This window comes from Anopheles aquasalis, chromosome 3 (genome assembly GCF_943734665.1).
Source record: "Anopheles aquasalis chromosome 3, idAnoAquaMG_Q_19, whole genome shotgun sequence".
Classification (NCBI taxonomy): domain Eukaryota; kingdom Metazoa; phylum Arthropoda; class Insecta; order Diptera; family Culicidae; genus Anopheles; species Anopheles aquasalis.
In genome coordinates this window covers 43449356-43476753 of record NC_064878.1, presented here as the reverse complement: position 1 = coordinate 43476753, position 27398 = coordinate 43449356, and the positions used below count along the sequence as shown (strand labels likewise).

The window sequence follows — 27398 nt, the reverse complement described above, 5'->3', positions numbered from 1 at the left end:
TTCATGCATTTTTGAGCAATTACATGCGATCTGGTGTAATATTAAAGTTAAGCTATTAGCGTATTCTAGCTTGAAGAAGTCTATTTTTACTTCAAATCAAACTTCTGGAGGTTTTTGGTGATTTATAGCAACCATTTCTTGCGATATAATTAAAGCAATTGGTCAGGAAGAAAGCCCAGAACAAAAAAAAACAAACTGTGTCCTCGACGGAAATCATTTGCACAGACCGGATGATCCTCGACTGGGGACTGGACCTTCAATGGACGGAGGGAATTTACAAAAAAAAATACTCTCCAAGTACGGTCCGGCTTTCGACCGCAAGTCTCTGGGAGCGAGAAACAATATCCGCCACTGGCACTGGCGGACAGGAAATGTTGCTTTCGAGCAGGATATTATCGAGGAAACGAGCTGAGAGAACTGGATTCGTCTCGTCGACCGGCAGCAGCGGTGGTGACTCATTAATTGGATTGTTTAATTGAAAGTCCCAATTGCTGGGCATGCGAAACGCCGGGTAATTTGTCCGCGAATGTTGCTGCCATTGAATGATCCATCATATTCAGCAACATTTTATGTTGTACATTGCGATCTGGCCTTCCCATTCCGGATGCTGATTAATACTTCACCGAAGTTTCGAAGATATTGGGGCAAGGCGTGGGCTTTGAATGAACTCACTGGCAAGAAGGTAATGACCGGACACCAACGCCCGCTACCTCCATCCGTGATTGAACCAAGACAGAGCGAGATGTTGGCGAGGAAGGTGGAGTGGGGCAGTGAAAAAACAAAAGACACAAGTCATAGGAAATTATTATATAATGAACGTCTGAACCGGAAAAGCGGTCTTACGCTGGGCAAAGGGGCCACTCCTGCTCCCCTCGGGGGGCTCCGTTGACTCGGCCATTAATCGTCTTATTTTATTATTATATTTGCCTCTTGTACGCCTTCGCATTCGTTTCCAACCCGTCCCCACCTCCGTCTTACTGTAGTCGGTTCCATAAATTGCGTTGCGCGCCCCGTGAGTCGACAGAATTCCTCCAGCACGGCTTCCAACCAGTTCGACTTCCACCGTGGATTGCGAGTGAGCCGGAAGAAGATGAAGAAGGAAGGGAGCGGAGTAGGGAACCTGCCGGAAGTGGCTGGTTTTGCCAGCAAGATCGGACCAGGGCCAAGACAATATAGAAATAAAATGAAATAAAACGAAAGAGGGAACAAATCCGGAGCAATATAATTCGTTTACCACGCTGGAGAGCGCAAAAGTTGCTCGTTAGGTGCGTCTTCCTCGTTTGCCATCAGACGGAGTGGATGTTCCCATGTAGAAAACGTTGTCTTGACAATTTCTAAATCACGAATCGAAACTCTGTGGCCACCCTGACATACTTTACGCCGGCGTCTCTCTAGAAACACACACTCGGTGCATCAACATGACCTTCACATGGGTGTCACCGGCTGCACCCTCCCCAAAAATACAGCCTTTTGGGCGCCATTGCACTGTTCCTGTGCACTGCCCTGGCACACCAGAGGTGCATCACGGAAATTAGCATTTCGATCAAACATTCTCGAGCCGCGCGAACTAAAAGTGTGCGCGCGGGCCATTAAATTGTGCAGCGTTGCATTATGACATTTTCTGCATACAACTTCCCCCAAGGAGGAGGGGATGCACTTCCACCCCACCCCAGTCATGAGGTTTTTCGGGGTCAAAAACAAAGCAGAAGAAAACGGCACTCGCAATGTCTTGGGCTGTGACATGCCTTGAGACTTATTTTATTTGCCAAGTGGTGCCACACCGAAAGACACCAACAACATGGCTCATCGTCCCCCACACACAAGCACACACACATAACCTCAAAAAAACGGACGTCACCGGCGTGGAAAAGCGGAAAAAATACATTATTCCCCCCCGGGCTCAAACTCCCCTCGTTTGTTAAGACGAAAAAGAATCCAACTTCCAGTAGCAGGGGAGGAAAAGAAGGAGAAAGAGTAGAAGGAGACCACGTGGTGCGGGGGGGGGGGGGGGGGGGGGTGTTGACGTCTAATAAGAAATTATACAATTCCTTCACTCACCTGACTGACTGACTGACTCACGGTCCCTCGGTGTCGCAGAAAAATGGTCCGGCAGATTGGTAGCGTGCCGGAGCAGCAGCTATCTGTGTATCTATCAGTCTAGCATAATGCACACCGAGCCACCCATCGTGCCACCCACCTTCACCGACAGTATATTGTCTAGACGCGTCGCGGAGGAGTTCCTCAGAACCCGAATACTGAGCGCATGTTCTGTTGGCTCGGCCTCGGCATCGTCAGTGGCCTTATTGTACGGATGCATTGCACCGTGCAGCCGGTTGTATGCTGCAGCATGCACCAATGCAATGCACCACCGAGCATAAACACACCAAGCTCACTGTCTCTCTGTGTCGCTGCACTCATCCTCGCTGCACTGCAAGCGCGCGGTGCATTCTAGTCTTGGACTCACACTTTTGGCTCTTCTTTTGTCAAATGTCGGTCTGCTTTTAGGGGGAGGGAGGCGGGGCGGGAAATGATATTTAATTTTCCCACCTGTAAACGAGCCCTCTCTTAGAAATGATCTCCTCCCTCTCGTCCTAGGGGCCACCCAGCCCGCCCAGTCAGAACATGCTTCCTTATGCATTTGTCGTCGTTGTCGTTCGTTTGTTTGTCCTCCCGCTCCACCACTGCACCACGGTTTTGGTATTGTCTTTGGCACCCTTCTCGGTCGCCGTGCTGAGGACCGGAGCCCGGAAAAGTAATGAATGCTGCCAGCCTACCAGCCAACCATATCGCTCACATGTTGGCTCCCTCGGTTGGTGGGTTGTGGGGTGTATTTTATGGGCGAAAAATACTTATCATATCAGTTCTAGAGGGCAAAACTTTTGCTCGCCGACACCGACTCGTGGCTCTCTTCCTTAGGTGACATTTGGTGTGCAAACACTCGAACACACGCGCACGAGCGAATGTAGCGCAGCGATCGATAGTCCCAAAACTATCTCGAGGGCAAATCAAGTTCCACCAAGACACCGGAATGGTCTGGCTTCCATCGGACCTTCACCGCCGCTTCGGCATTTTGCTACTCTTTCTGCTCACTGCACGGAAACAATTTTTGTAAGCGGGGCGCCATTATCTTGCATTGGAATGCTTAAGGAAATTTATATTTTTTAAATAGTTCAACTCTGTGGCTGTTTGCTAAATGGATGATCGCGTGATCCGTTTCGTGGAGTACTCAGTTTACAAGTTGGCCTATTCTGATTTTTAATGTTGTTGAAACGAGAAATGTTTTAACGGAATACAATGATGGCGAAGAGTGCCGCGGAATCGTAGTAACCTATGCTGAACATGTTGGTTCGAAGCAGCAGCAGAAGCAGCATTTTATACTCATCTTGTAAAAGTGTCGCTTAATAAAGTTAAAAAATACGGTTAAGCAAAGTATTGTGAAACACAAAGTACGAAAACAGTTAAAGTTACAAAGGTGCCGAGAGCATTTCCGCGACACATTCGAAAAACCATGCACTGAGTGTGTACGGCCGGTAAATGAGTCTCACAACAAAAGGTAAATTGTGCCACCTACTAATGGGGATGGGGAGGCCAGAGGAAGGATGGGTGGGTGAGCATAATTGTTTGGCTGAATAGGTTGCACCGTTGTTCCCCTCCGATTCCGTCAACCATTATGATTAATTAAAAGCATCATAATTATCATCAGCATTACTAAATTGATGCAATGCTGCTGCAGGGCAGGCCAAGGCAGCCGCCATCGCTCGATCTTTAGCCGAACCGTTGATCGGTCGACAACGACGACGGTGACTACGATGATGGCCCACGTTGTTGGCACACTTCCTGCCCGCTGGGTGAAAGGAAGGTGAGGAGGGTGGTGGCTCTCGGAGCTTCCTGGGTGAAATAAGTTGCGGAAATGAGGTCGATTTGGGAGGTTAATTTGAATTGCAACTCATTTCATGTAACCGCCATTTCCTTCGTTTGTCGGATTGCCTCCACTACTCACCAACGCTTCTTCACCTGCAATTTACTCATCGTTGCTCTCGTTGCTCTCGTTGCTCTCGTTGCAGGTATGTACCACCATCACCAGAAGACCAACTCATAAGTCGTCATCGTCGTGAAGCGCTACAAGTGATGAATAAGACCTTAACCGTTGTTCCCGCTTACCAGGCCGCGCCAGCAATGCCTCGGATTGCGGAGTCGTTTTGTATCCGACACAAAGTATTTGGAATAATTATATTTTATTGGTTCCCCTCCTCCCATTGTGCTATTACGCACGGGATGCAGAAGATGTGCAGCGTGTGCAGCTGGGCAAACGGGTTGCAGCTGCACACCAGCCGTTTACACAAACCGCACGGTTCCTCTGCCTTGCTCCAGTAGAACACAACATCCCCAACTCCCTTCTTCGACCCTCAGTTAGATACAATAAGTCATAAAACCCCCCGCGGGGTGATGCATGCGTGGCGCATAACTTCGTCATAAATAATTAGTTAAGAGCGCGAGAAGCAAAGTTCGAAAGTTTATAGTTTCTTCGCGCCTTCCACACGCCTTTCCTCTCGCTAAACTCAAATTATTCTCCGTACCGCGGAATCGTAAAACGCACTTATAATTGCTTAACTGCGCCTCCACCACGCGCTGTTCCTAGAGACACACCGACGTTTAATTCGCGCTCACAAACAGGCGCGCCCCTGGTGTGGTCAACAATCAAACCGAGGGATCGGGGATTTGGAATTTGTTGTGTCGAATGATGCCGCATGCTGCTGCTGCAAAGGAAATAAACCCCCAAAACCAAGCCGCCAGCTAACGGCATCTCTCTTCTAACTCTTCCAACTCTTCCAGTAGCACACTGGGACGGTGGGATGCAGCCGGATGCCGTTTTTATGATCCTTCCCCTCAAAACTTTAATTCCATTCCGGGCGATTCAAATTTCGAACGCTGCTCACGCACTCGCCAGCCTCATAGTTGCTCTGTGCTGTTTATGCTAGCCGAGAGTAACGACGGTGGTAGCGAGAAGCGATAAAGTCGGTTACGTGAAATGATAGTTTAATTTGAGTGACCATTAAAATTGGAGTACCGCGATGGGCCTCGGCCAGGAATACCACATCTAAGGCGATGTGCACCATTATGGAGTCCAGAATGACAAATTACTTGTGCTTCTTGATGGTTTTTAATTTTTGAAAATATGTTTATTTCAGCATTTGAAGTCTAAGTTCGGAATGAACTACTCTCGGTACGTTGCTGCTCTCTACTAGAGCTCTCATTGCTCGATCATCTCAGCTCAACGCGGATGTGGCTCATTAGAATGACTTACTTTTACTTTTACCATCCATGATTCGCTGCAACTGGGTCGGAAGTGGAATATTAATAGACAAAACCCAAGAGGAAGAGGATGGTCGCGGAACTGTGGCTCATCGAAGCTGGGGATTCGTCGACAATTCGTCGACACACTGGTTGGGTCTAACATCCACTGGCCAGTTTAATAAGATAACAGTAAACCGCTAAAGGAAATGAACCCCAAAGGAAGGTCCGGTGCGGAACACCGAGCACCAATTACCGTAACTTGGACGAAGGTCGGTAAACTTCAATTGCGTTCGGGCGTACTGATTACCGCTCAGACTTGCGGGAGAGCGCCATCCAGAAAGACAAAAATGTCCGCCAAAAACCCGCGTACTACGAGGTCCCGTAGCTTCCGTTTTCTGTGAGCGCGACGTAAGGTGGCGAAACAAGCGAGCTTCCGGGCCTCCGGGTGTCCCCGGGGGTCTTAAGGGTTGGACCCATGATTAGGCTTCGCTAGGGAGGCACCGTCGGTCTGTTCAATCAGCCGGTCCAAGCCATATTCCCTGCCGAGTCATCGGTGTTTATGTTTGTCTGCTACTCTCTGCCCTCTTCAACCGGGCCGCGTGGCGGAGCCTACGGACCTCATCCCGTAAGCCCTACAGGTTGCGGAAGTTGTAATCGTTCGGTATTCGGCAGAGCCAGAGTAACTGGGAGATAGAGAGAGAGCAAGAGCGAAAGAGTGATCGAGAATCGTAGCACATTACGCTTCAAATGTCGGTTCCAAATTATGATTGGCAGTGACCGTGAGGTGAGGTTGGCCCGATTTTTCGACCGGCACCGGAGCCCGGAACTAACTGTCAATCGAGGGACCGTCAGTCGCCGGATATGATCCGGATCCGTGGTTTTCTCGCGATCTCAGACGGTCTGCAGTGTGATGACAGGTGAAGCTGTGCTTTGGTTGTCTTACGAAACAACGGGGTACGATGAGCAGAAAGCTCACAATCGGGGACAATCGATCAATCGAACGATCATCAATCGCGATTAAGGAGTGATGTTTCGTAGGCACCGAATTACAAGAACTCAACGTCATATTAACGTAACGGTTAGTTCATTCTGATTAATTCATCACATCATAATCGTGGTGGCGGATTGGAGAGAAGATTATGGCCCTTACCAGTTGGTGTTTCATTTGCGCATCATCTTGCAGCTTGTCGTCATGAGTTGGTCATGGAAGTAGTTGCGCTGCTTTCGTAGAGTTTTTATATAGATTTTTCTGGGGTATGTTCGCCTTATACCTTCTTAATCTAACGAAGAATTTTTAATGAATTTTACCTTTTCTTGAACATCATCTTCAGAACATGATACTCTGAATACATATTTTCTTTGCAAAAGGTTCATGCTATGTTCAATTGCTATTAATTGAAACGTGAACAATTTGAAAATTCTCAAATTTAAATCCAATGTACAGTTTATAAGAGGATCCTAAGAACTTAATCATACATCCAGCTCAAAAGACTAGGATAAATTGGAATTATAATTCATAAAAAGATAGTCAGTTTTGTAAAACTGTATTGAATTACACTACTAAAGGTGATAGCGGAGTTGCTTATGTTAATATGTTGATGGTGTTGATTTGAGATTTGCGATCATCACGTCGATATTATTTAGGTCACTGAGAATTATAAAACACATTAATTTAAAATCATTGCATTGTGTACAAACCAGTACAAAATACATTGAGTCTGATCTATAACTCTGTTCATGACTCTGATCCATGTTAATCTCGTATTAATGCCCTCTTTAAACTGACGAATTCCATATTGTTGGGTAATGGCAAATGGAAAACATTACAAATGAAAATAGAGAACATACACTCTTGGCAACATTCTGCACAATGGTTCCTTGTACCTAATGTACGCACGAGCGCGGCATCGTCCTTTGGTGTCCGCCGACACACCACACCAGTGTCGTCGTCGTGCATTGATGGCCAGCATACGTCCCGACATCCCGCCTGTATACGGCGCGACTGGCCAAGAGTGTTTGTACCCCGCCGAATGCCGACACGCTGTAGGAATGGTGGCCGTATCGAGGTTGGCCGCTCGAAATTCGGCGGGAATGCTTACCTTATGGCCGCCAACCGCCAACTCTCCCGGGTGGTCACTCCCGTGGCACACCCAGCGAACGCATCGAACCGTCGCCGTCCTGCGCAAAACGCTGTAACACTCCCAACGGCCACAGTGCACGGTCCGGACCACACACTACACGGCGTCGTCCGATCCGACCGATTGTTTACCCTTTCTCTTCGGGGCCGCGGGTTTTCTTCTCTCGCCGGAGGTTTTGTTTGGAGGAAGCCGCCCATCACGGTGTGGGGTGACCGCAAAACGCCGCACATAGGCACGCACTGGATGAAGTTATTTGAATAATTTACCCGATAATAATGTCGATTATTGTTATTGAAATATTTATACCAGCAACGGCGGCCCCTTCCCGGATCATGACCAAGAGGCTTTTGGAGGCCAATGAGGCGGTTTGTTGGGCGGCAAAAATAGTTTTGTTTGTTTTGTGCCGAAAGAGCGTCACGACACATACACTCCACGTTTCCTCGATCCACATTCCCGGGAAAGAGTGGGTTCGGTTACAGAGTTAGATTGTTGAAACAATTCGTTCTTTCTACTAGCGCGCGCTTGTGCGCACTGTTTGAGCTGGAGAAAGCTGGAACTTCGCTTCTTCTTCTAAATGTTTCTCTCGGAATCTTATGCTCATGCCTTATGCCAAGACTAATCCTCATCATAACACTTCCATCCGTCCCGTTTCATCCGCTGCATGAAAACCACTTCTACATGAATCGGTTGTTATCACCATCTACCAACCGCCACAATGGGTGTCTCTGGTGGTGTTAATGCTATAGCTCCCTCCCCTTCAACTTTTTCTGTGGAACGGCGAGAAGATGGAAAGCCAAATGAAAAAGAGAATGTGAATATAGAGACGACGACGACAAATACTACTTCACACTTCACGCGGAATCTTGACGTGCCAAAGTGGCTCATTGCACTTTCATTCTTCTGGTGATGCTGCAGCACCCCTGACGATGGGTGGTTGCTGACACGGAAAAATCAGAATTGAAGGGTAGCCTTCAATGTTGTATCGCTGCATAGAGTAAGGTCGCATCATCGCACCAGAAGAGGAAACCAAGTTGTGTCTCGCTGTGTCGCGAGAACGTGTCCGTAAAGATGGTGAACAGACGCGCTGTTTAGAGTTTGTTCGAAAAGCGTAAACGAATCGTTGCAACCCCCGGTCGCCGGTATCATCGAGAGACTTGCCCCAGACCATCATTAACTATTTGTTCTTAATTACAAAATCACGCAGCTGGTGCGGGATGAAGGCGAGAAAGCGTGCCACCTTTCCAGCATCTTCATCTCCAGCCCTAAAACTCCTGCAACGCTGGCGAAGGTGATAAGTGGTGATCGGTAGCACGCGCCGCGAGATGCTAACTATTTCGTAATCGTGCCTCAGTCCTCAGTCTCCGAGCTGTGAGTTCACGCCTTCGATTGTTATTTGATTAAAGTGAGCAACCGATAAAGAAATCTCGAAAACAGAGTCCACCTAATCCTTGTTGATACCGGTTGATAACTTACTCGGAAACCATTTTCAGAAACTGTCTCTCTCTCTCTAGCTCTCTCCATCTATCTCCCGGGTGCTAGTCTTTCGCTGATCCGAGCTAGAGCTTATCACACCCTTATGAGGGGAGGATTTATGCTTCCTTCATCCGTCCCTCCATTTGCGTGCAAAATCACTTCTGATTTGCTCGACCGACAGTCCCGCAGAAGGGCGTGGATTTGTGGCTGAAGAGTGGATCTTGTGAAGAAAAATCCTCCCAAAAAAGTAAGTCTCCGATGGTGATGATGGTGGTGCCGATGGTGATTACGATGTTAAGTACTCGTGTCTACACCATCGCGCATCGCGGGTGGCATCGTCCCGGGTCGACTTATCACGGCAATCACTGAAGGTCGAGCTTCGCACAGACGCTTGTGGCCTGCGGCGGTTCTGTCGGTTGGAGTGGTGTGATAGTACATTTTATTATGTATAAGAATCACGTCGATGTGATGTCGGGCACGACACCGAGCTGAAGGCGAACAGCACGGCTGGCGAACGCGTTAACCTGTTGCCTTTTCCATGTTCCTCGCTTCTCGACGTTCTACTCGGTACGGAGGAAGGAAGAAAGTCCGTCTTCTTGGTTTGCTTGGCTGGTTTTTGTGCGCGCGCGTTGGTTTCGTCTGCCAACAGCAACCAGTAACTGCTTTTGCTGCTGGTGCTACGACTGGCTAGACGCTGGCTAGACGGCGTGGTACGTTTCGTCGACCAAATCCTTCTCTTCCTCTCCGGGCCGTTCGGGATGCTTCGGGAGAAATTGAATCTTCCGAATTACTTCCACCACCATGGCGATGCTACAGGGAGATTTTCTTAACATTACATCGCATCTTGGGTTGCCCTGGATTCTAGTAGACTTGTTCTAGAGCCGAAACCGTTTGGATCTCAGCCTAACCTACTTGTAAATGTTGTACATCTTCACGGACACCAGCAATTGTGTAAGCACCTTTCCTTAGCCTTTGTTTTGAAGCTGCAAACGACTCCCATTCTTCAATTGAACACATTTTATTCTGGTTCATTGTACCAAGCGTTTGCACAGCTTTCGATCAACTTCCTCCGAAATGTGCGGAATGTTTGTTTAATGATTCGCATTTTTTCGGGAATAAAGTAAATCCACCATGACGGCGCACTGTTATTTTCGTACTGTTGAAAAAGCTGGCACGCTCCCATGGCGTGGCGCATGCTTTTGTTTTCGTCGTATTATTGCGAAATCCTTACCAGGGCGAATGTGTTTTCTCATTGATAAAACGACCAGACACGGTTGAAACATACGCTCGAAACATCTGTGCACGTGGACAAATGGAATGTTTTGAGAATAGTTTAAGATTTTTGTTTGAATAGAGCACCTTGCGCTACAAGCGCCACTAAAACTGTTAAACTAAACTACAATGTTGTTACGTTGACCTTGCCCCTGGTGCTCAGGGAAACATTCCAAACAAACACGAACCTAACTGGAACCCCAGGAATGCCGTCCAATCCAATCCCTGGGCGATAATGGAGATGAAGTGTGGCTCTCACTCATCAATTGACCATCAAACTATCATCACTACACTATTGGCATGTGGCCTTTACCGCTTGCCTTCACTTCTAAACAGGTCTTACTCGTAATTTTAATGCGTGAGATTCCACACATTTTTCTATGCTGGATAAAGATAAATTCGCAAAATGTATCTACCGCTTTATAGAGTCATTTGTGCACTTGATGCATTCATCATACACAGCTATCCAGCTGGGCGGCTGCATAAACTGCATTCCTCTCGATAATTCCAGATTAACCAGCTCGGATTCCAAGTGAGCAAGCGAGTGAGCGAGCTTCATGGCGCACACACCTAGATCCGCTTCCGCTTCGAGGTGATAATAATGCTGACGCTTGGGACTGCATTCCGTGTGCTTTGGTATCTGCTCTTGGTCATCTTTTAAGAGTCCTCAAAGAGAACCCGAAAAACATGATCTTTGGAACGGCTTTAAAACAATGTACCCGCTTTTGGCCATGAGGGCCATATGTTACGATCGGTTTTGCCACTTTTTTGCCTCTCTTCCAGCACGTAATCAAATGAAACTCCAGTGCACAATGGCATGCTGGCAGTTGTTCTTTTCGGTTGCCAAATTTTTGCCAAAAATGTGTCTCACCGGAAATGGCCGCGAACATGAGCGCGTGCAATCCATTTATACCCTTCGCAGCGTTACTGCAGTAAATGTGGGGGGGGGGGGGGGGGGTACAATTTTTGGAAACATTTTTAGCATGAACTAAACTGGCCACTGAACTCAATTATGCGTTCTGCTTGGACCAGGTTGTTTTCCTCTAGTTTCGTGAATGAATCGTGCGGAAAGTTGTGTTTGCACGAAATGAATTCAATCTACAACCGGAAGCTCTCTTCCATTCAATTACTCTCTCACACGAGAACCATCGTTTGGCGGACAAAATGCTACTAAAATGTAACTAAACCTGTAGTTTACTAACTTTTTCCACGGGGTGAACGGTGACGGCGACGCTAAAACATATTTAAAATGTAGCTCCTGATCGGGTGATTTCACAATTCACCTTTCGCGGCGCAGCATCCGAACCACTTCACGTTCGCTCGCCCGATCGGTTCGGCGTTCTAAATGCTGGCTGGGTGGCCAATAATTACAATAAATTATCGTAAAATAGCGTATTGCGCGCGCTACCGTTTCACCGGTGCTCGGTGCACGGACGGAGCCGCTAGCACCGGTCCAGCCAGCCTCATGCTCATGCCCACCCTAGCACCACCACCCCCCAGTGCCTAGTGTTCCGGGCAGTTTATGTGCATATTTAATTTGAAAAACTTTCAAACAATACAACGATAAACGTATTCCAAACGTCGAGACCAGCCGGCTATTGGCGTCCTCTTGGCCGCGGTTGTGGCCGGCAAACGATACAGCCGTCCGCGGCCTCACACACCGGCACACACTTGAAAGACAAACAATAAGCTTATAAATATTAGATAGTGTAATACGCTCCGGCCCATTGCCGGATGGCCAGACTGTCTCTAATCCGTGCCAAGCGACATGGGTGGTCTGGTGTGGCCGCAGCCGCCACCGCCACCATGGAAGCCATTTGTCAAGTGTTGAGCGCACCGTCTTCGAGGCGGCCTAGACCTAGAGGACGGAAACCGATTGCAAATATCGGCCGCACTGCACAGCACAGCACAGACTCCCGGCCTCTAGCCTCTCATTTGCCAGCCTGCCTTTGCCTAATGATGTGTTTATGTGGCGAGGGATTATTTTACAATAAATTTACATAAATGCATTTGCATAGGAGATGCACTCGCTGCGCCCGTCTGTCGGTGAGTTGGTCGATTGTGGTTGGTGCTACCTTAGTATTTTTTCGAAACACTCCACCACTCGGTTAAGTTGCTCGGAATGGCCTGGGAGGCCAATATGTCAGCTCATCAATCAGTAACGAGTGAGTGGCTTAGAAGAAGCGATCGTTTTCGGACGAATAGCAAAGGGGTACGAGTGAATCCGTTTCGTCATCCTTGTCGATTGTTTTCGGTTTGGAATGCTACGCCCGGTCATGCCGTTGCTTCTTCTCGACATGCTGAAGATTTGCCAACAAAAATTTGCATATTTGCGCTTTGGCGAAAACTAATAACACTCTCCGCGGAGCGAAGCAGTTGGCGTTCTTGGCGAGCGCCATTCCATTATTCATCCAAACCGACAAACCGTGTAACAACGCTCCAGAGGTCCCTCTGTGTCTGTGAAACCGTTTAAGGGCCACAGATTCTTAATCAAGGGGAAAAAATGTAGAAAAATCCTTCCAACACACCAAAATGCACCCGTGGCCGGGTCCAGCCCGGACTGGCCAGAGGCCGGAAGTTGTGAATAAGAAATGGCTTTCATTTATCATTGATACGTCGAGACAGAACATGCATACGTAACTATTTCTATGTGTCCAAAATCTCCACCCCCCGGGAACTGCTCCTCGTCTTTGCCGTTGGTGTGCCTTGCGGCCTTGCTTGTCGCTTGTCACCGTCCCTTGTTTGGCCTCGGAGGATTGGTGTTTTTTCGGAACCAAAACCAGCATTCGCCAGTGCGAGAGCGGCCGTTTGATATGACCATTTCTGGTACTCCTTTTCTTTCTGCTACACAGACACACTGGATGGAGTGTGCGAACCGCGGTTTGATTTGCATCTCCACTCTCGGCGGCTCGTTGGTTCGTCCGTCGTCGTCGTCATCGAGCGCAATCGAGCGCGCAAGGCCGTTCGTTTACGGATTTTGTAATCATTTTCATATCCCCAGAACACGGGCCCCATCGGCAGTGCGCACGTACGGCGTGTTGGTAGACGAAAAAAAGGAAAGAAAAGTGTGATGCTTTCGATTACCAACTTCAGCCCCAGCAGTGGAGTCGAGATCGGACAAAGGATCGCAACCAGGAACAAGGCCCACTTCCCTACCCTGCCCCTAAAGCGTACCTTACCTTCCAATCAGCCATTGAGCACCAGAATCCCGGGGAACCCAAAAAAGAGGAACAGAAAAAAAACAAAACTCGTCGTCGCTCCCAACTGCTCCCCCCTCCCGGTTGCCTGCTACAGATGGAAAGACTTTTCATTAATCATTCATCAAAACATATTTAAAAACATTTTTCCCGCTAAAATATGCAACGCCGTACGTTTCGCAGCGGACTGGTCGAGCACACCGGCGACGATGACGACGACGAGCGTCTGTGTCTGTGCACCGGAGTCAGCACCAGATTGGGACGCGCTGCGTCCGTTCGCGAGTGTTTTAGAAATCCGCGGAACACCAGGAGCAGCAGCCCGGACCCGGTAGACTACGGCACACGAACGGGAACTCGGTGGTCCCTCTCCAGGGGCCATCTTTTGCGTCTTTTTTCCGTGTGAAGTGACGATGCTCCGGGGTGGCCCATGGTGTGACTACGCGAAAAGTAGCTCTACGAGTCGTGGATTTCACGATATTCCCCCTGTGCCTGGATGTCATTCCACGCCAACAAATCGCGGAGCGTCGCGAATGATGAACCGAGAGTGAGAGTGAGGTGCTCTCGGTGCCGCTCGCGCCACTTCCTCGTTCATAATTAATAACATGCCACTGAAAGTTGCATCGCGCGTTGTCTCCACGCATTCACGTTGCACGCTAATAGAGCCCCTGGAGTCCTTGGAGTAGCCGCGACTAGGATATATTCGCGCAGCTTATCCAGCCGGGAACTAGGTGCACCAGCCTAGTTGCCATGGTGTGAGCTCCTCCGCGTCGTCGGTGGCTTTGGAAAAGAAAATCCACTCCCACTCGACAAAAAAACACATCCATTCCAATTTCGGAGTTCACCGGGCACCGGCAGCGACCGGCGGAAGGATTCGTCATCCAATATTTATTGTACTTTCCTTTTCCCTCTGAACTTGCACAAACTGGCCGGTCGAAGCTTCGATTGAATCCATGAATTCGACGACGACCTTCGTCTCAAACTCCAGCCTCCAGTGGTCAGGTGTATTTATACAAACACCGGATGGCACCGGATGGCGAAGGGTCGCCAGTGGAAGTGTAAGCACACGGTAGCTTACGGAGCGACGGAGGAGCGGCTCTCTACCTTGGGGATGGGAAAAATGTGTTTTAATAAAATATCCGGACCACATTAACTATGGATGCGCCGAAGGTCCGAAGTTTAGTGCGGCCCAGAATCTTTGCCCCACCCGGGGAAGTTCCAGTAAGGAGCCCAACAAAAAAGAAGCAGACGGCTGATGTATTCGCCTCGGTGCCAGGGTGCCAGGAATCGAGTATTTCGCTTCTCTTTCCATTCTTTCTTCGCGGGGCATTAAATATGGATGCCTGCGCGTCAGCTGCTGCTATGATGCTGCCAGTACCATGAGTTCTGACGCTTTCCCATACGAAATGCCACCTCGTGCGATTGTTTTATCAGAGTCAAATCTTAAGCTCACAGTTGAATGAGCTAGTTGCTAGTAGCCAGTCGTTTGAAGTGCATAAAATGGAGTCAATTATCACGATGATGCTCTATTTCACTTGGGTGCACCTCAGCGCCCATCGAAGGGAACACAATCCATCGGAATGTCGCAAACACTGGATAAACTGTGTCATCATCATGATGGTGGTACTGGCCATCATTCATTCAATTACAATTAGCACTGGAAACGGAAAACGCATCGTCTCGCCGACCAACGTCTCCGGTTGCTTCCGGGGTTGTTGTTCCATTGACCGGAACAGTCAACAACAGGACAGTCGGTGTCCCGGGGGTGTCCGAGGAGGGAAGGTCGTTGATAATACCTTGGTGACCGATCTCGGGCACCGCGTCGTGGACCAGATCTTAAATATGAATATTGTGTCGCTCCGTGACCGAGTCAACGTTGACAATGTCCGGTTTCCCGTTGCTCCTTCGCGAACCGTGAGCGAGCTTCGGCCCGGTCGTCTGGTGTCGAGGCAATTCCTCGAACGCTCTTTAATGTCAATAAATGTGTCAATTAACATTCATCCATAATTGGTCCAACGACGAATGCTACTAACCCGTTGGTTTCAGTGGATGTCGGTGTCGTGGCATGTACTTGCGTGTACATGACCGTATCCCTGGCCATCAAGCAGTACACCGAGCCACAACTTGACATCTCGTCGGAAGCGAATGTTAAATCGACAGAAAAACCTACGGTTTTGACGGTTGCATCCGCTTCGTTCTGGAATCTTGTTTTAAAGACCCAAGCTGGTTAGCTAGAACAGTGAAACTCCTTCTCCTTCTTCTCCTTTGAAACTTTGGCCCTTTGTGCAGAGCCGGCATTGTGCAACGGTACTGGCTACTTGAATGGATGCACTTTTCGGTGGCGCAAAGGTCCGTCTTCAGTTCAGCCTCCTTTCACTGCGGAGTTTTCTCTCGAGTAGTGACCAAACCATTGACCGGCCACTCGCCATCTAGCATTCTAGACGGATTGATGGAAGTCTTTTACCATTGAATACCTCGAAACGGAACGGAACGGAACAACGATGCGCTACTTCGCTGAATCGCAATTGAATTCACAGTTCCGCCTCATCGCCGTCAGTGGCCAGAGTGCAGTTGCACTTTTGGCCATCCTTTGGGGGTCATCACCAATGCTCTTTATGCACCAACTCCGAGGCATTTTGTGCGGCACTAAAAAAATAAACCCGCCCACTGCGCCCACTCTTTTCGAAAGTCTTTTTCTATACCGATCCGATGCATTCCGATGGACCAGCGCCGGTGTAATGGCGAGTGCATTGCCGAGGACGTGCACGCAGGACGACGAATGATCGGTGTGGCGCGCCGCTGGAGGAAGAAAAATTGGGGAAAACTTTCGCTTCGAACAAGTTGAAGCAAAAGGCAAATTATGGTCAGAAGACTAATAGTCTGGAATCGCGCTGCAGCTGCTGCCTGCCTGCCAGTCTGTCTGCATGCATGCATGAGCCAATGCTGTTTAGCGAACGAAATGAAGAGCCCCGTGTACCGGTGGTGGTGGTGCTGGTGGCGCGGTTGTTGTGGAGCAAAAAAGTTCGCTCCTCCGGAACTTCATAATTTTGAAGCGTTCCAGCGTTACGAGGAGTTTTTACTTCGGTTCTTTGCACTTCCGCATGAATTTATGCTCGTCCACTCGCCGCACACCGCCCCGGGATGCATTGGCAGGGTGTTTGTCTAGACTCAGTGTTGCCGTGAAGGTTGGTGTATTTACGAAACGCAAAAACCATCGGATCAATGCAAAAGGATAAAGTTTGTTTTTGATTGAAATCGATTTCTCTGGACGCACCTGACGGATTAGTTGAATTCCTAATTGTTGTGCACGGTTAATGGCAACACACCAACAATCCTGACCAGCGAGTTGGAGTAATGATGATGCTTAGTTTATTGTTCTCTCAGATAATCTGCTCACATGCTCAAATGCGCTACCAATTGCTCCTTCAAAGTGCACGAGCATTATAATAAATAAGACCACAACTGCTTCACTCCTTCAGCTGTTGTTGTGCAACATTGTTGCCAACGCAGAGTGGCATAGTATGTGCTCTTTAGCGAGCATAATCAATCCCTCGCTCCGCAGTTCTACAGTACCGCATTCCATATCAAGTTTTATGCTTCGTATAAGTCGTTTCGCTCCAAGAGGAACGTAGCAAGGCCAGCCAGTCTTGGGGTCCGGGGGGGTGAAAAGTGCCGCAAATACATCCCCCCCAGCACCAGATTGGTGGAGCATAATTTCCGATTGGCAACGCTTCTGTTTCGCCAGCCCCACCGCCGGCTTCTGCGTGTGGATTCTTTGCCAGCACCAACGATCTGTGCAAATGCCACTGCTGCGAGGCTATTGCCCTCGCGAATGCATGTTTAATTCACTTTACACCCAGGGATTATGGTGGTGGTGGTTTTTCGTTACGTTGCCACCCTGTTACGTTGTTGCTGCTGCTGCACGAAAACAACATTTAATCCGTGCTGTTTTATGTTGCACATTAACATAAGAGAATTGCCTCCCCCCAAAGAAAAAACTCCTCCTGAACGCAAGTCACAAGTTGCTGTCGGTTGCTGTTCCAATTTTAATTGAGCCACTTGAGAGAAGCAATCGTACGTCCGAAATCGAGAGAGGAATGGAAGAAAGCAAACGGAGCGGCTCAGTTCGCATAAAAATACGTTTCATATTATATTCAATTCTGGCATTCTGGCGCGCCCTGACCATCATTAAACATTGTATCGATGCCAACACAACCCTAACTTTCGTTCGGAACGCTCCCTGGCTCGCTCCGCGTTCAGAAGACTGGCTGGCGGGATTCAAAGAGGCGTTACCTTCCTGCTGGGGCTGCGTTGCATTCATTTCGAACGCTCTCGACGCCGCGGGACATGAATGGGAAAACCCGCGAAGAGATATTTTATGACGGTTTTGTGGTGTGGTCTTAAACATTCAAACATATGGCCTCATTTGCACTCGATTTCGACGGAATCGATCCGATATAAAGTAAAACAAACTGTGGTCCTGTGACAACCTTCGGCGCAACCTTTGGCTCGACCCGGTTCGGACGGTCTGCACGGCAGCCCAGATGAAAGGCAGCGCTGGTTTGTCTGCTGGGTGTGAATAACGGAGCAGCAGCAGCAGCTTCGGTCTGGAGAGTCTGGAGAGTGCAGAGTGAGCCCAAAACAGGCGATCGGCCCTATCATTATGTTTCGATGCGAGTCCCTGGGACCATTCACACCGCATTAGATGCACGACGCCATCGCCACCGTTACCGCCACCGCCGCAGCATCGGTTCGATTCGCATGAGGACAGCAAATTATACCGGCCAGAGTATCGATTTATGCACCCATAAGTGCTAGTTAGAGTCAGCGCAAGATGCTAGATGCACATCCCTGGCATGGCACACCTACCGCGGCCGCCGCAGCTGGCTACTGGGTGCTGTCGGGGGGACAGGGGAGGCCGATCGCAGGCCGCACGATTAATCATGCGCTGGAATCGAAGAACAATGTCCGAACGAACAAACGCTGGGGCCCACGAGAATTTATTTAAAACAAGTTTCGGCTTCCGAAACCATTTCATTTGGTTCAGCGGCGTGGCCGAGGGGCCGTGCGGTGTGAGGACGATGATAATAATAATAATAATGTTTTCGATTGCACAAAAACCTCCACCACCGTCCACCGAGATTGCCGGCCAGGAACAAGCAAGCAGGCAAATGGGAAAAGAACCACCGAAAAAAAAAAATCCGATCCTCAACGATTTGGACGTAAAGGGGGATCTTCTCCGGATCGGAGAAACCGGAACGCATGGAGAGATCCCGGGGTGAACCAGGAATTCGTTGCCGAATTTTATTGCGTTTATTATGATACTTACGTGGGATTATTTTTTATTTACTGTAGCATTAACGATCGTTGAGAATTCTCTGCACCCTTTCCCCCAACCCCCCGGGGGGATGCCAATTTTAATGAGAGCTAGACATATAATTCGGACCAATGCCACTTTGCCGGATTTGCCGATTGCGAGCCCGGTTTGGCGATGCTTTTAATGAAATTCCACCACAACAACACCATCTCGAACGGGAACGGGATAAAAACTTGTGCGCCAGAATCTAAATTATGCGAAGACGATAAGACGTAATTTTGAGGATCGTTCCATCGTTTGGGATCTGAAATCAAGGAATGCTGGGCGCAACTTTCTCTCTTCTTCGGTGAATTAACGGGGTTTTCTCTGTTGTTTCCCTTTTCGTTTGCAGGCTAAGCTACTGGAAAACTCTCAGGCATGGCTCGGTGCATCGACATCATCAATCGCTGGCAAGTAATCGATTCGCAGGAAATGCATTTGATGATATCTCTTATCGACAAAAGGAAATCAATTGAGATGAACTCCGGTTTTTGAAAGTGCATGTGTGACATCGTCACGAAAACGAAAAAAGCCCCTTCAGTTACAAGCAACATTTCAACTAAAATGGAGTCATCCAACATCATTTCCGACTCTACCACAATGGACAACATGGTTCCAATACACGGCATCGATACATCGTTGCATATGCGTACAAGCTCGCCGTACACTCGTGCGCTGTCCGCATCCGCGAGACCAATGGAAGAACGAGTTCCTTTCAATTTACGAGCTCGCGGTGCTGGTTGTGGATTTAATTAAAAAATCTATGTATTTTTTTGTCGCGTTGTCGCTTCCTAGCTGGCGACCGCGTCCTTGCGTTCCTACTAGAGCCATTTACACCCACGAGATGGAAATGGAAACGATGGAACGGCAACAGACACATGGTTGAGCGTTACTGCGTGTTTGCTTCCTTGTCGCGTGGTTCCTTGTGCGCTGACTACGCGTTTGTTTGTGGTTTTTTGCTTAGTCAGCAACACTTTGCAGGGAGCAACACTGTCACCAGTCTTATGCGAGTTTCGAGATAATGAAAGCCGGATGAAAATGTTTGTACAAAACCTGTTTCGTCGAAATGTTTATCGTGGATTTAGTATTAATTTTTATAACCGATTCTTGATTATTGAATGTAAAGTACATAAAAAAGCAAATTAATGGCACAATGGACGTAATTGCTGGAATCATCATAAATCCAGGACTGATGTGACGTTTGAACCAAATTATGGTCTACTCTGGCACTAGACGATACCTTCAATTCCGCTTTTACTAACCGATGCATGACTTATCTTGAGATATTCGGTTCCATTGACATTTTTCTCGGGGATCTCTCAGAATTTCGCTTCTCCTTTATCCTCAACCAATAATTCCACCAGCCTTGATTGCATTTGCCTCGTGTCAGGGCGTGTCCTTTGGCGTGAATTTGAAAAAAGTTCAATCCAATATACAGTTGCCAAAAATAAGTTTTCCAAAATTATACATTTTTTACACCGAGTACACCCATTTTCTATGTTACATTCTTTTTTTCGCAACCCAACTCCAAGCTCTTGAACATTCGGGATAAACGATGGAAACCATCAAGCGCCAGGACATGTTCTGCCATCGCTTTCTCCCCTAACATTGTAACGCGCTTTCCCTCGCTCGCTGTCGTTGCAGCATAAAATGTCGCTTGCATTCTTCGCTGCCGTCACGTTCCGTAACATACAGACACTGCTGCTCCACGCTGCTTCCATCCGTGAAACCGTTTCATGTTACCGTTTTGGAGTGCATAGAAACAACACACATGAAAAAACCCATGCGTACACCCGCCCCTATCTTGGTTCCAATTTTCCACTGACATCCTTTTTCCGGCGTAGGCGCGATCTCCGCCACTAATCTCATCGTACCGAGCCTGCCAGCTAACCTGCCAGCCTGCCTGCACCATTATGTGCATCCTTCCGGTACGCTGCATCTTAATTGGTACTTCCTTACGCACCTGCCAGCTCCAGTAGCAGCAGGACGCATTTGGTGGACCACTCTCGCCTCGCCCCGCCTCGGCTGGATGGCATGTTTCGATCTGAGATGGTGAGAGCTGCTGAGAGGCTTTTAGTTTGGTGGACACAACACAAAAAAAACAAGCGGGAATGCAACCAGATCCGCTGCATGCTAGTAACGCATAACGCCGGATACACCACTGCGTAGACGATGGACACATTTCACTTACAGCCGACCGAACGCCAGCCGGGCCATCTAGCTGTGGAGGCTTTTTCCACTTCCCTTCTTTCGGTTCAGCCGCGATTGAAGTGACGTAAGGGACAGCCGAAAGGATTCCGCAGGATGCTTGCAATCTTGTTCTTTTTTCACCGTCCTTTTGTTGGATTGACTTTGTGCCTACATAAATCCTTTTTGTGCGAATATCGTGGCCATGGTCCCGGTTAGTGGCCAATGGTTGCCTCTGTTGTGTCGGCTCCGGAGGAAGCATCGATTTTAACGCAGTTCTGGTAGCCGGATGAAGGTACGGATGGCGGATCAGATCGGAAAAGTGTACCCTTAGCGTACGCATTTTTGCATTTTTTGCTAAACTTTCATCCATCACTGCTTCTAAAGGCCCCACCCGGAGGATCCTGGTAAGGATGATCGAAACCAAGGAATAAAATGTCGCCCGTTTTTTTGCCCTTCTCTCCAAACCATTCGTTAGCCTTGATCCTCGTGTGCCATGTGCCTCGAGGAATGTCGTCGGGCACCACCTCCACCGGATGCCTCTGAACGGTTTGCATTTTCCATCTCAACGCTCTGGAACCCTCCTAACCCGATCTGGGATGCGACCGGGAAAACATATTCCTTTTCCAGGAAATGAACAAATCCGTCGAGCTCGCGTAACCGAATCGGGAGATTTTTTCTTTCTCCATTTGCGCCCGGCCAAAAAGGACAATGTAACCAGTGGGTCTGGTGCACTGTGTAACCGGAAAGGCTGCACAATGCAATTACCGGGCTGCGTGCACGCTTTTCCAATTAGTGCTCTGTGCGCTTTAGGAAGCACCCCTTAAGGGTTTATTTCGGGGAAAAATTATTGTTTTTCGCTAACCTTATGGTGTTGGGGAAGTACCTGGAATTTGGGGTTTCCAGAATGTGTCAACCAGGCCTGCTGCTCTCTCCCCCTGGAACGAACAATTAATCTGGCCAATGGATCGAATTTCTTCTCCAAACATTAAAAACAGAGGAGCGATGGAAACATTTGCTAAATAATAAAACTTTTTCCTCCCTTCCTGCCACCTCCACTGATGATCTTATTCTACCATCCGGATGTCCTATTTGGGGTCGCCGATTTTGCATTTCAACGCAGCGGGCCACAAGCTGCTGGCGAGCTGCTCCTCGATAATAAAAGCACAGAGCAGCAGCAGCAGCAGCAGCGAAACAAAATCATAATAAATATCAAAAAAGCAAACAGCAGCACACAACAACAACAACAACAAAATGTGCGCCAAAATGCCCAAAAACTCAAAACTCATTAACAACCTAGCTCGCACTCGGTGCTGGATGATTTTCGATTTTTCCGCGACTCATTTACGGTGGATGCCGTTGCCTGCCGCTGGCTGCCAGCGATGGTTCCGTTGCTTTCCGTTCCAGATTCGCTAATTTTGTCCATTACTTTGGCGTCTCGGTGGTGGTGGTGGCGATGGCGAGGGTGGTGAACAATTAGAATGGCCCGAGGTCCACAGGCCGCCAGAGCTCCAACCTGGCCACCGGCCTGATCTGCACATTGCTGGGCCCGCGCCCCCTGGAATCATCATTCGACGAATGAGGGTAGGGGAGTAAAGGGAGCAGATATAAAAGGAAGACCCCTCCCCCCTCGGACATCCCCTCGGTCCAGCATCCCTTTTAGGGTGGGGGATGGTGGTGAAATATTATAGGAAAGTGGCGCGGGACTTGCAATAAATATTTGATTAATTAGATTTTTTTTTCCTCGTTTCGATTTGCCTTCTCCTTCGCTCGCTCGCGGACACCAAAATCATGCCAGCTGGTCCACCCACTACGTGTACAATTATGCATTCGGAAGGGAGCATGAAGAGAGGTGGCGGTTGTGGGGAGGGTTTGGGAGGGTAGATTTTTAATTTTTCTTCTTTATTCTTGAGGAATTATTTAATTTTTTTTTCTTTCTCCCTTCACCTTCGCTCTCTTCTTATGCTTCTGCTTCCTCTTTTATGTGTTTTCCCGTTCGTCCTTTTCTTTGCCCTCCACCCTCCGCCACCATTGCGTTGCGCCAAAAGTTAGGACTCCCTCGGGCAGGGTGGCTGGCAAAGAGGACGAGGCGGATTTCAGACTTTTCTGATTCCAACCATAGAAAATGGTTCGACCGAAGGGGCCAAAAAGGAGACAGGCGGACCGGGGGTGTCCTAGAAAAAAAAAACAATTAAATAATATTCTTTTGCGAACCAACCGGTCCACGGTACACGGTACACGCTCGAGAGAGAGAAAAATGGTGGTCGTGGAAATGGAATTTTCCCGGATCGGATCCTTCCACTCTTCTTCTTCTATCCTTCGGTGAGCACAACAGAAACAACAATCAAGCAGAACGAAAGAAGGAAAAGTAAAAACGGGCTGGAAGGAAAACATTTTCTCCATCAAATGTCCAGTTAATGAGGAGTATTATGATGGTCGATGGTGCCACATCACACCGTACGCCATATCGCTCATTGCCAGGTTTAATTTATTGGTTGCGATTGTGTATGCGGCTTTCTGTTCTGGCGAGTAGTGGCCAGTTGCTCGTTCCGAGATATTTTCCATTTATTTATCTCACATCATGCTTCACATAATCCACATGCACACAAGTGATGGATTGTGAATGAGAGTGCAATGCACACACAAAAATACGCTCACTTTTCACCAAATAAAAATAGGTTTGGTTCGCCAAAAAACAAATGAGCTCAAGTGGCCAGTGCTGCTGCTGCTCCAAAAAAATCGCGGAACGAGTTCATTAAAATAAAAATAATTACAGTGGCCAACGAATGGCTACATGGTTGAAGCATTTTCCAACCGGGATGGGAACGGGAACCACCACGGATTGCCTCTAGTGGTGCACCGCGGTGTCAAGTGGCGATGCTGATGGGAAGGATTTCTTCTTTTCTGCCTCTTCGCCACCATCATCACCAAGCACCCGACGGATGCACCAATCAGTTGGAATGAAGTGCCAATACCCGGAGTGTGAACGTGTAGATATCGATATGCGGTTCACTATTGCGGAGTTGATGCTTCATTTCAGTTGTGATTGAGTGCACCAACACCACCGCTAGTGATAGTGGTACTACTACTGCTTCCGTTTGTGCACCAAACACCCTTCCTTCCGTTTCCGGGCTCGACACCACCTGGTGGTGCTGATGGTGCACGCTGCTCGTTGGTTGGTGCGCCAGGGTGCGATAAATGAAATAAACCTTCCAATTTGGCATGCAAATGAGCTGGAAAATGATATAAATTAAATTGTTGAGAGTGATCCACTCGCTCGCTCCCGCCTTCTTCCGGCTGATGCGCTGATGCCAATGATGGGCTCGAAGCTGGAGCTTCCATCCGCCGCTAATCCTGCTGCTGTCACTGCCGTGATCCTTCCGGTACGACGTCACGAATCCGAGGGATGAGTAATGATCTCCACACCGATTAATCGGTGGTTTGTCGGCCATTTTTGGGATGCCCGGAGTTGTTAATCATCTTTCTCTCTCTCTCTATCTATCTCTCTCTGTCAAACCACGGGCGGCAGGAGCGCAGGTTTTTCTTTGAATTTTCGCGTAAATATAATATTCATCCATCCAGCAAGCGGTGTTCGCGTTGTAAAAATAGCTTCTCTCACGGAGGCGAATGTTTAGTTCTGCAGGAAAAATCTATGGAGTTGTGGGGGGTGGTAATGGGTGGCCGACAATAGCATCCGACAAAAGAAAAGTTTCCTTCACATTTCTCATTCGCTCCACGCCACCACCGTCGTCGTCATCGTCTCCAGACTGTTTTTTAAATATATTTCAAGACCAAAACCAACCGACAGACTGGTTTCTTTCTGTCTCTGTCTTTTACGCTCTCTATTTAGAATATGATTTCTTGTAAACAAAGCGTTCAGGGCTCAGCGGAGCGCTCCATGTGTCTCCAGCCACAGTCTCCACAGGCCGTCTTCTGTGTCTGTGCGGACACAAATCGCTTTCAAGCCCGCCGCGCACATGATAACTGCAGCCGCCATCGCCCCATCCACCCCACCTCGGTCGCAACTCCTTTGAACCCCTTCATCGGCGGCTGTCATCATCGACACCAATGGCGGGCGAAGGGATTTTTTGGCGCGATATTGGAGTGCTTCAAGCAATTTACACAATCGCCACGCCACATGCCATGATAATGCAGTAGCCTCGGAACTCGAGTGCACGTGTTATGCTTCGCAATGAATCGCGCGTAATATCTAATCTTCTCGTGTTCCCGGTTATTTTAATATCTTTTTTTTTTATAAAACTCGGTCATGATTCCGATCATCAACTCTCGCTACGGAGACATACCGCAAAATGGAAATAATTTTTCGTGAATTTTCCAGTCCCATTCCCAGCCAGCTCTTTGCCATCATTTCTTGTGCATCATGCATATTGTTACGAACTGCTTCTGCTTCGTCCCGATGTTTTCCATTCTTTCTCCTCGCTTGTTTTTTTACGTTGTTTTTTCCATTTTTCTGTCTCCATCGATTTACCTTCCGCGTTACCATTTATCCTTCTCTTTCTTAACACTTGCCTTCGGTTGCCTTCTCACTCCGGCCACGAATGGCACGTGGTCCACAGCTACTTTTGGGGGCTTCGGCTCCACACCTCTCCTCTCTTCAATCTCTTTTCTATTTTATAATTTTCCTTTGTGATGGTGTGCTGGTGCTTTGCGACTTCACTTTGATGTAACACGCGGCAGAGTAATTATTTACATTCATTCCACTGCTAGCCCCCCCCCCCCCCCCCCCCCAAGGGGGGTGGTGCGGCCGCCTGCTCACGCCGCAGCATCAGCGCACTTTCATCTCCGCGTGCGCGCGCGCACATTCGTCTGTCTTCTCCTCACTACGATCATGCTTGCATCATGCCACCAGCCAGTCAACTCCTTCTTTCTCCCCTTTTGCCACCCTCCCCTCTTGATGGCCTTTCTTTTCATTCACCCCATCAACATCCGTTAGCTCGAAACTTACGTATGTTGTGTCGAGCCCCGAACCTCATACTCCTTCCCGTCGTCGTCGTCGTCGTCCGCTTCGCCATCGACTTTATGCTATTTCTTGTATTGTTCGAGGTGTAACAAGACATGCCGCCTACCGCCACCTCTTGCCACCCATCGTCTTGCCACACATTTTGCATCACAACCACGATGTGTACAGTCGCACATGTGTGAAGGCAGAGAGACAGAGAGATGAAGTCGACTCCACAGACTCCTCCAGGGACCACCATGCAGCAACCAGCCGGCCAGTTGGTTGCGCTCGTTGGTTTGGTGAACTTTTTCTCACTTCTCATCTATTCTTCCATTAGCGGTCCACCACCCACCACCACCCATGGGCCGAGACATTTTGCATTTGCTATACTGCCATTGCGCCTCTAGTGCTGTTGTTGCTGTTGCTACAAAGAGAGATGGTCGGAATGATATGCGGAATATAAATACGGAGCCGGAGTCTCGAGTATCGCGCAATATGGATTGAATGCAATCTCACCACCAGCACCAGGAGGGTGGAGAAGGAGGAGGAGAGGGAAAGAGCGGTGCTGAAGGAGGTGGCAAGTGATAAAAAATGGGAGCAACGGTGCATGAAAAATGGCACATTTTTCCAACCACCCCTGCCGACGTCTTAACGCTACACTCGACGCCTCTCTCTCTCTCTCTCTCCGGTTGGCGTTTCTCGTTCCTCGACGGCTCAATCTCGACGGCTGACGGCGCTGTGTACTGTTTGGGGCATGCTGATTGTTTCGAACTATTTATTACACATACGCTTGCGCTGCATATTGATATCATTGCAGCGGGAGGGAGATATTTCTTATCGAACGATTTAAATTTTAATCTCCGAATAAGGTTTCTCCTTTTGCCATTCCATAGTTTTGCTTTGTTGGATGAAAGACATTTTTAAGGTCTACTCTAACATATTTTATGCATATTGTAAAATTACTATTGTTTCCAGAGTATGCCATTAAGAAGAATTATTATACTTAACACTATGAAGACTTAGTATAAGGGGCATAAAATGAATTGCTGCTTCTGACATCTTTTTTAGGATAAATGAGCGTTCAAAACAAGACACAACACACTATTTACTATTAGCAGGAGTCATAAAGACTTAACATACTCATGTAACAGTCATTTTTCCAAGTCCTCTTCTGTGTTCAAGTTACAAAAGTTCACCACGAGTTGAAAAGCTCTGCAAATAAATAGCCTAGCGATGCATCATTGTGTTCCTCTCCATCTCTCCATCTGCTAACTAATGTCCTCCCGGTGTTCATTTTCAACTCATCCACTCCGTTGCTTCCGTTGTTGCACCTGCCCCCTTTTCTTCCTGTTTGTCGAGGTGAAACCCTTTCGTGAACCCGTGAACCCGACTGAAACACGGTCGTTCCCGGTGGAAGCGCGGAAGATGGAGTGTCAGTTCCCCGTGGCAGGTCAATCGCATCCACCTGACCTCTTGCTGGTGTCAACTGGCGCGAGCGCAGCGAGTGTTGCAATCCACTCCTC

General features: G+C 48.4%; 1 protein-coding gene across 6 annotated transcripts in view; it reads left to right on the top strand.

Annotated features, from left to right (window-relative positions):
• The window catches only part of LOC126575619 (protein bric-a-brac 1-like), a 120208-nt gene that overhangs the window by 73681 nt on the left and 19129 nt on the right, over positions 1-27398 (top strand). For 5 of the 6 annotated variants that reach the window (XM_050236404.1, XM_050236405.1, XM_050236402.1 and 2 more), the window contains exon 3: positions 19081-19138. The exons of the other annotated variant lie outside the window; for it this stretch is intronic. In XM_050236404.1, the coding sequence (XP_050092361.1) occupies positions 19081-19138 (58 nt within the window). The remainder of the gene's footprint in view (positions 1-19080; positions 19139-27398) is intronic. 6 annotated transcript variants of the gene reach the window in all.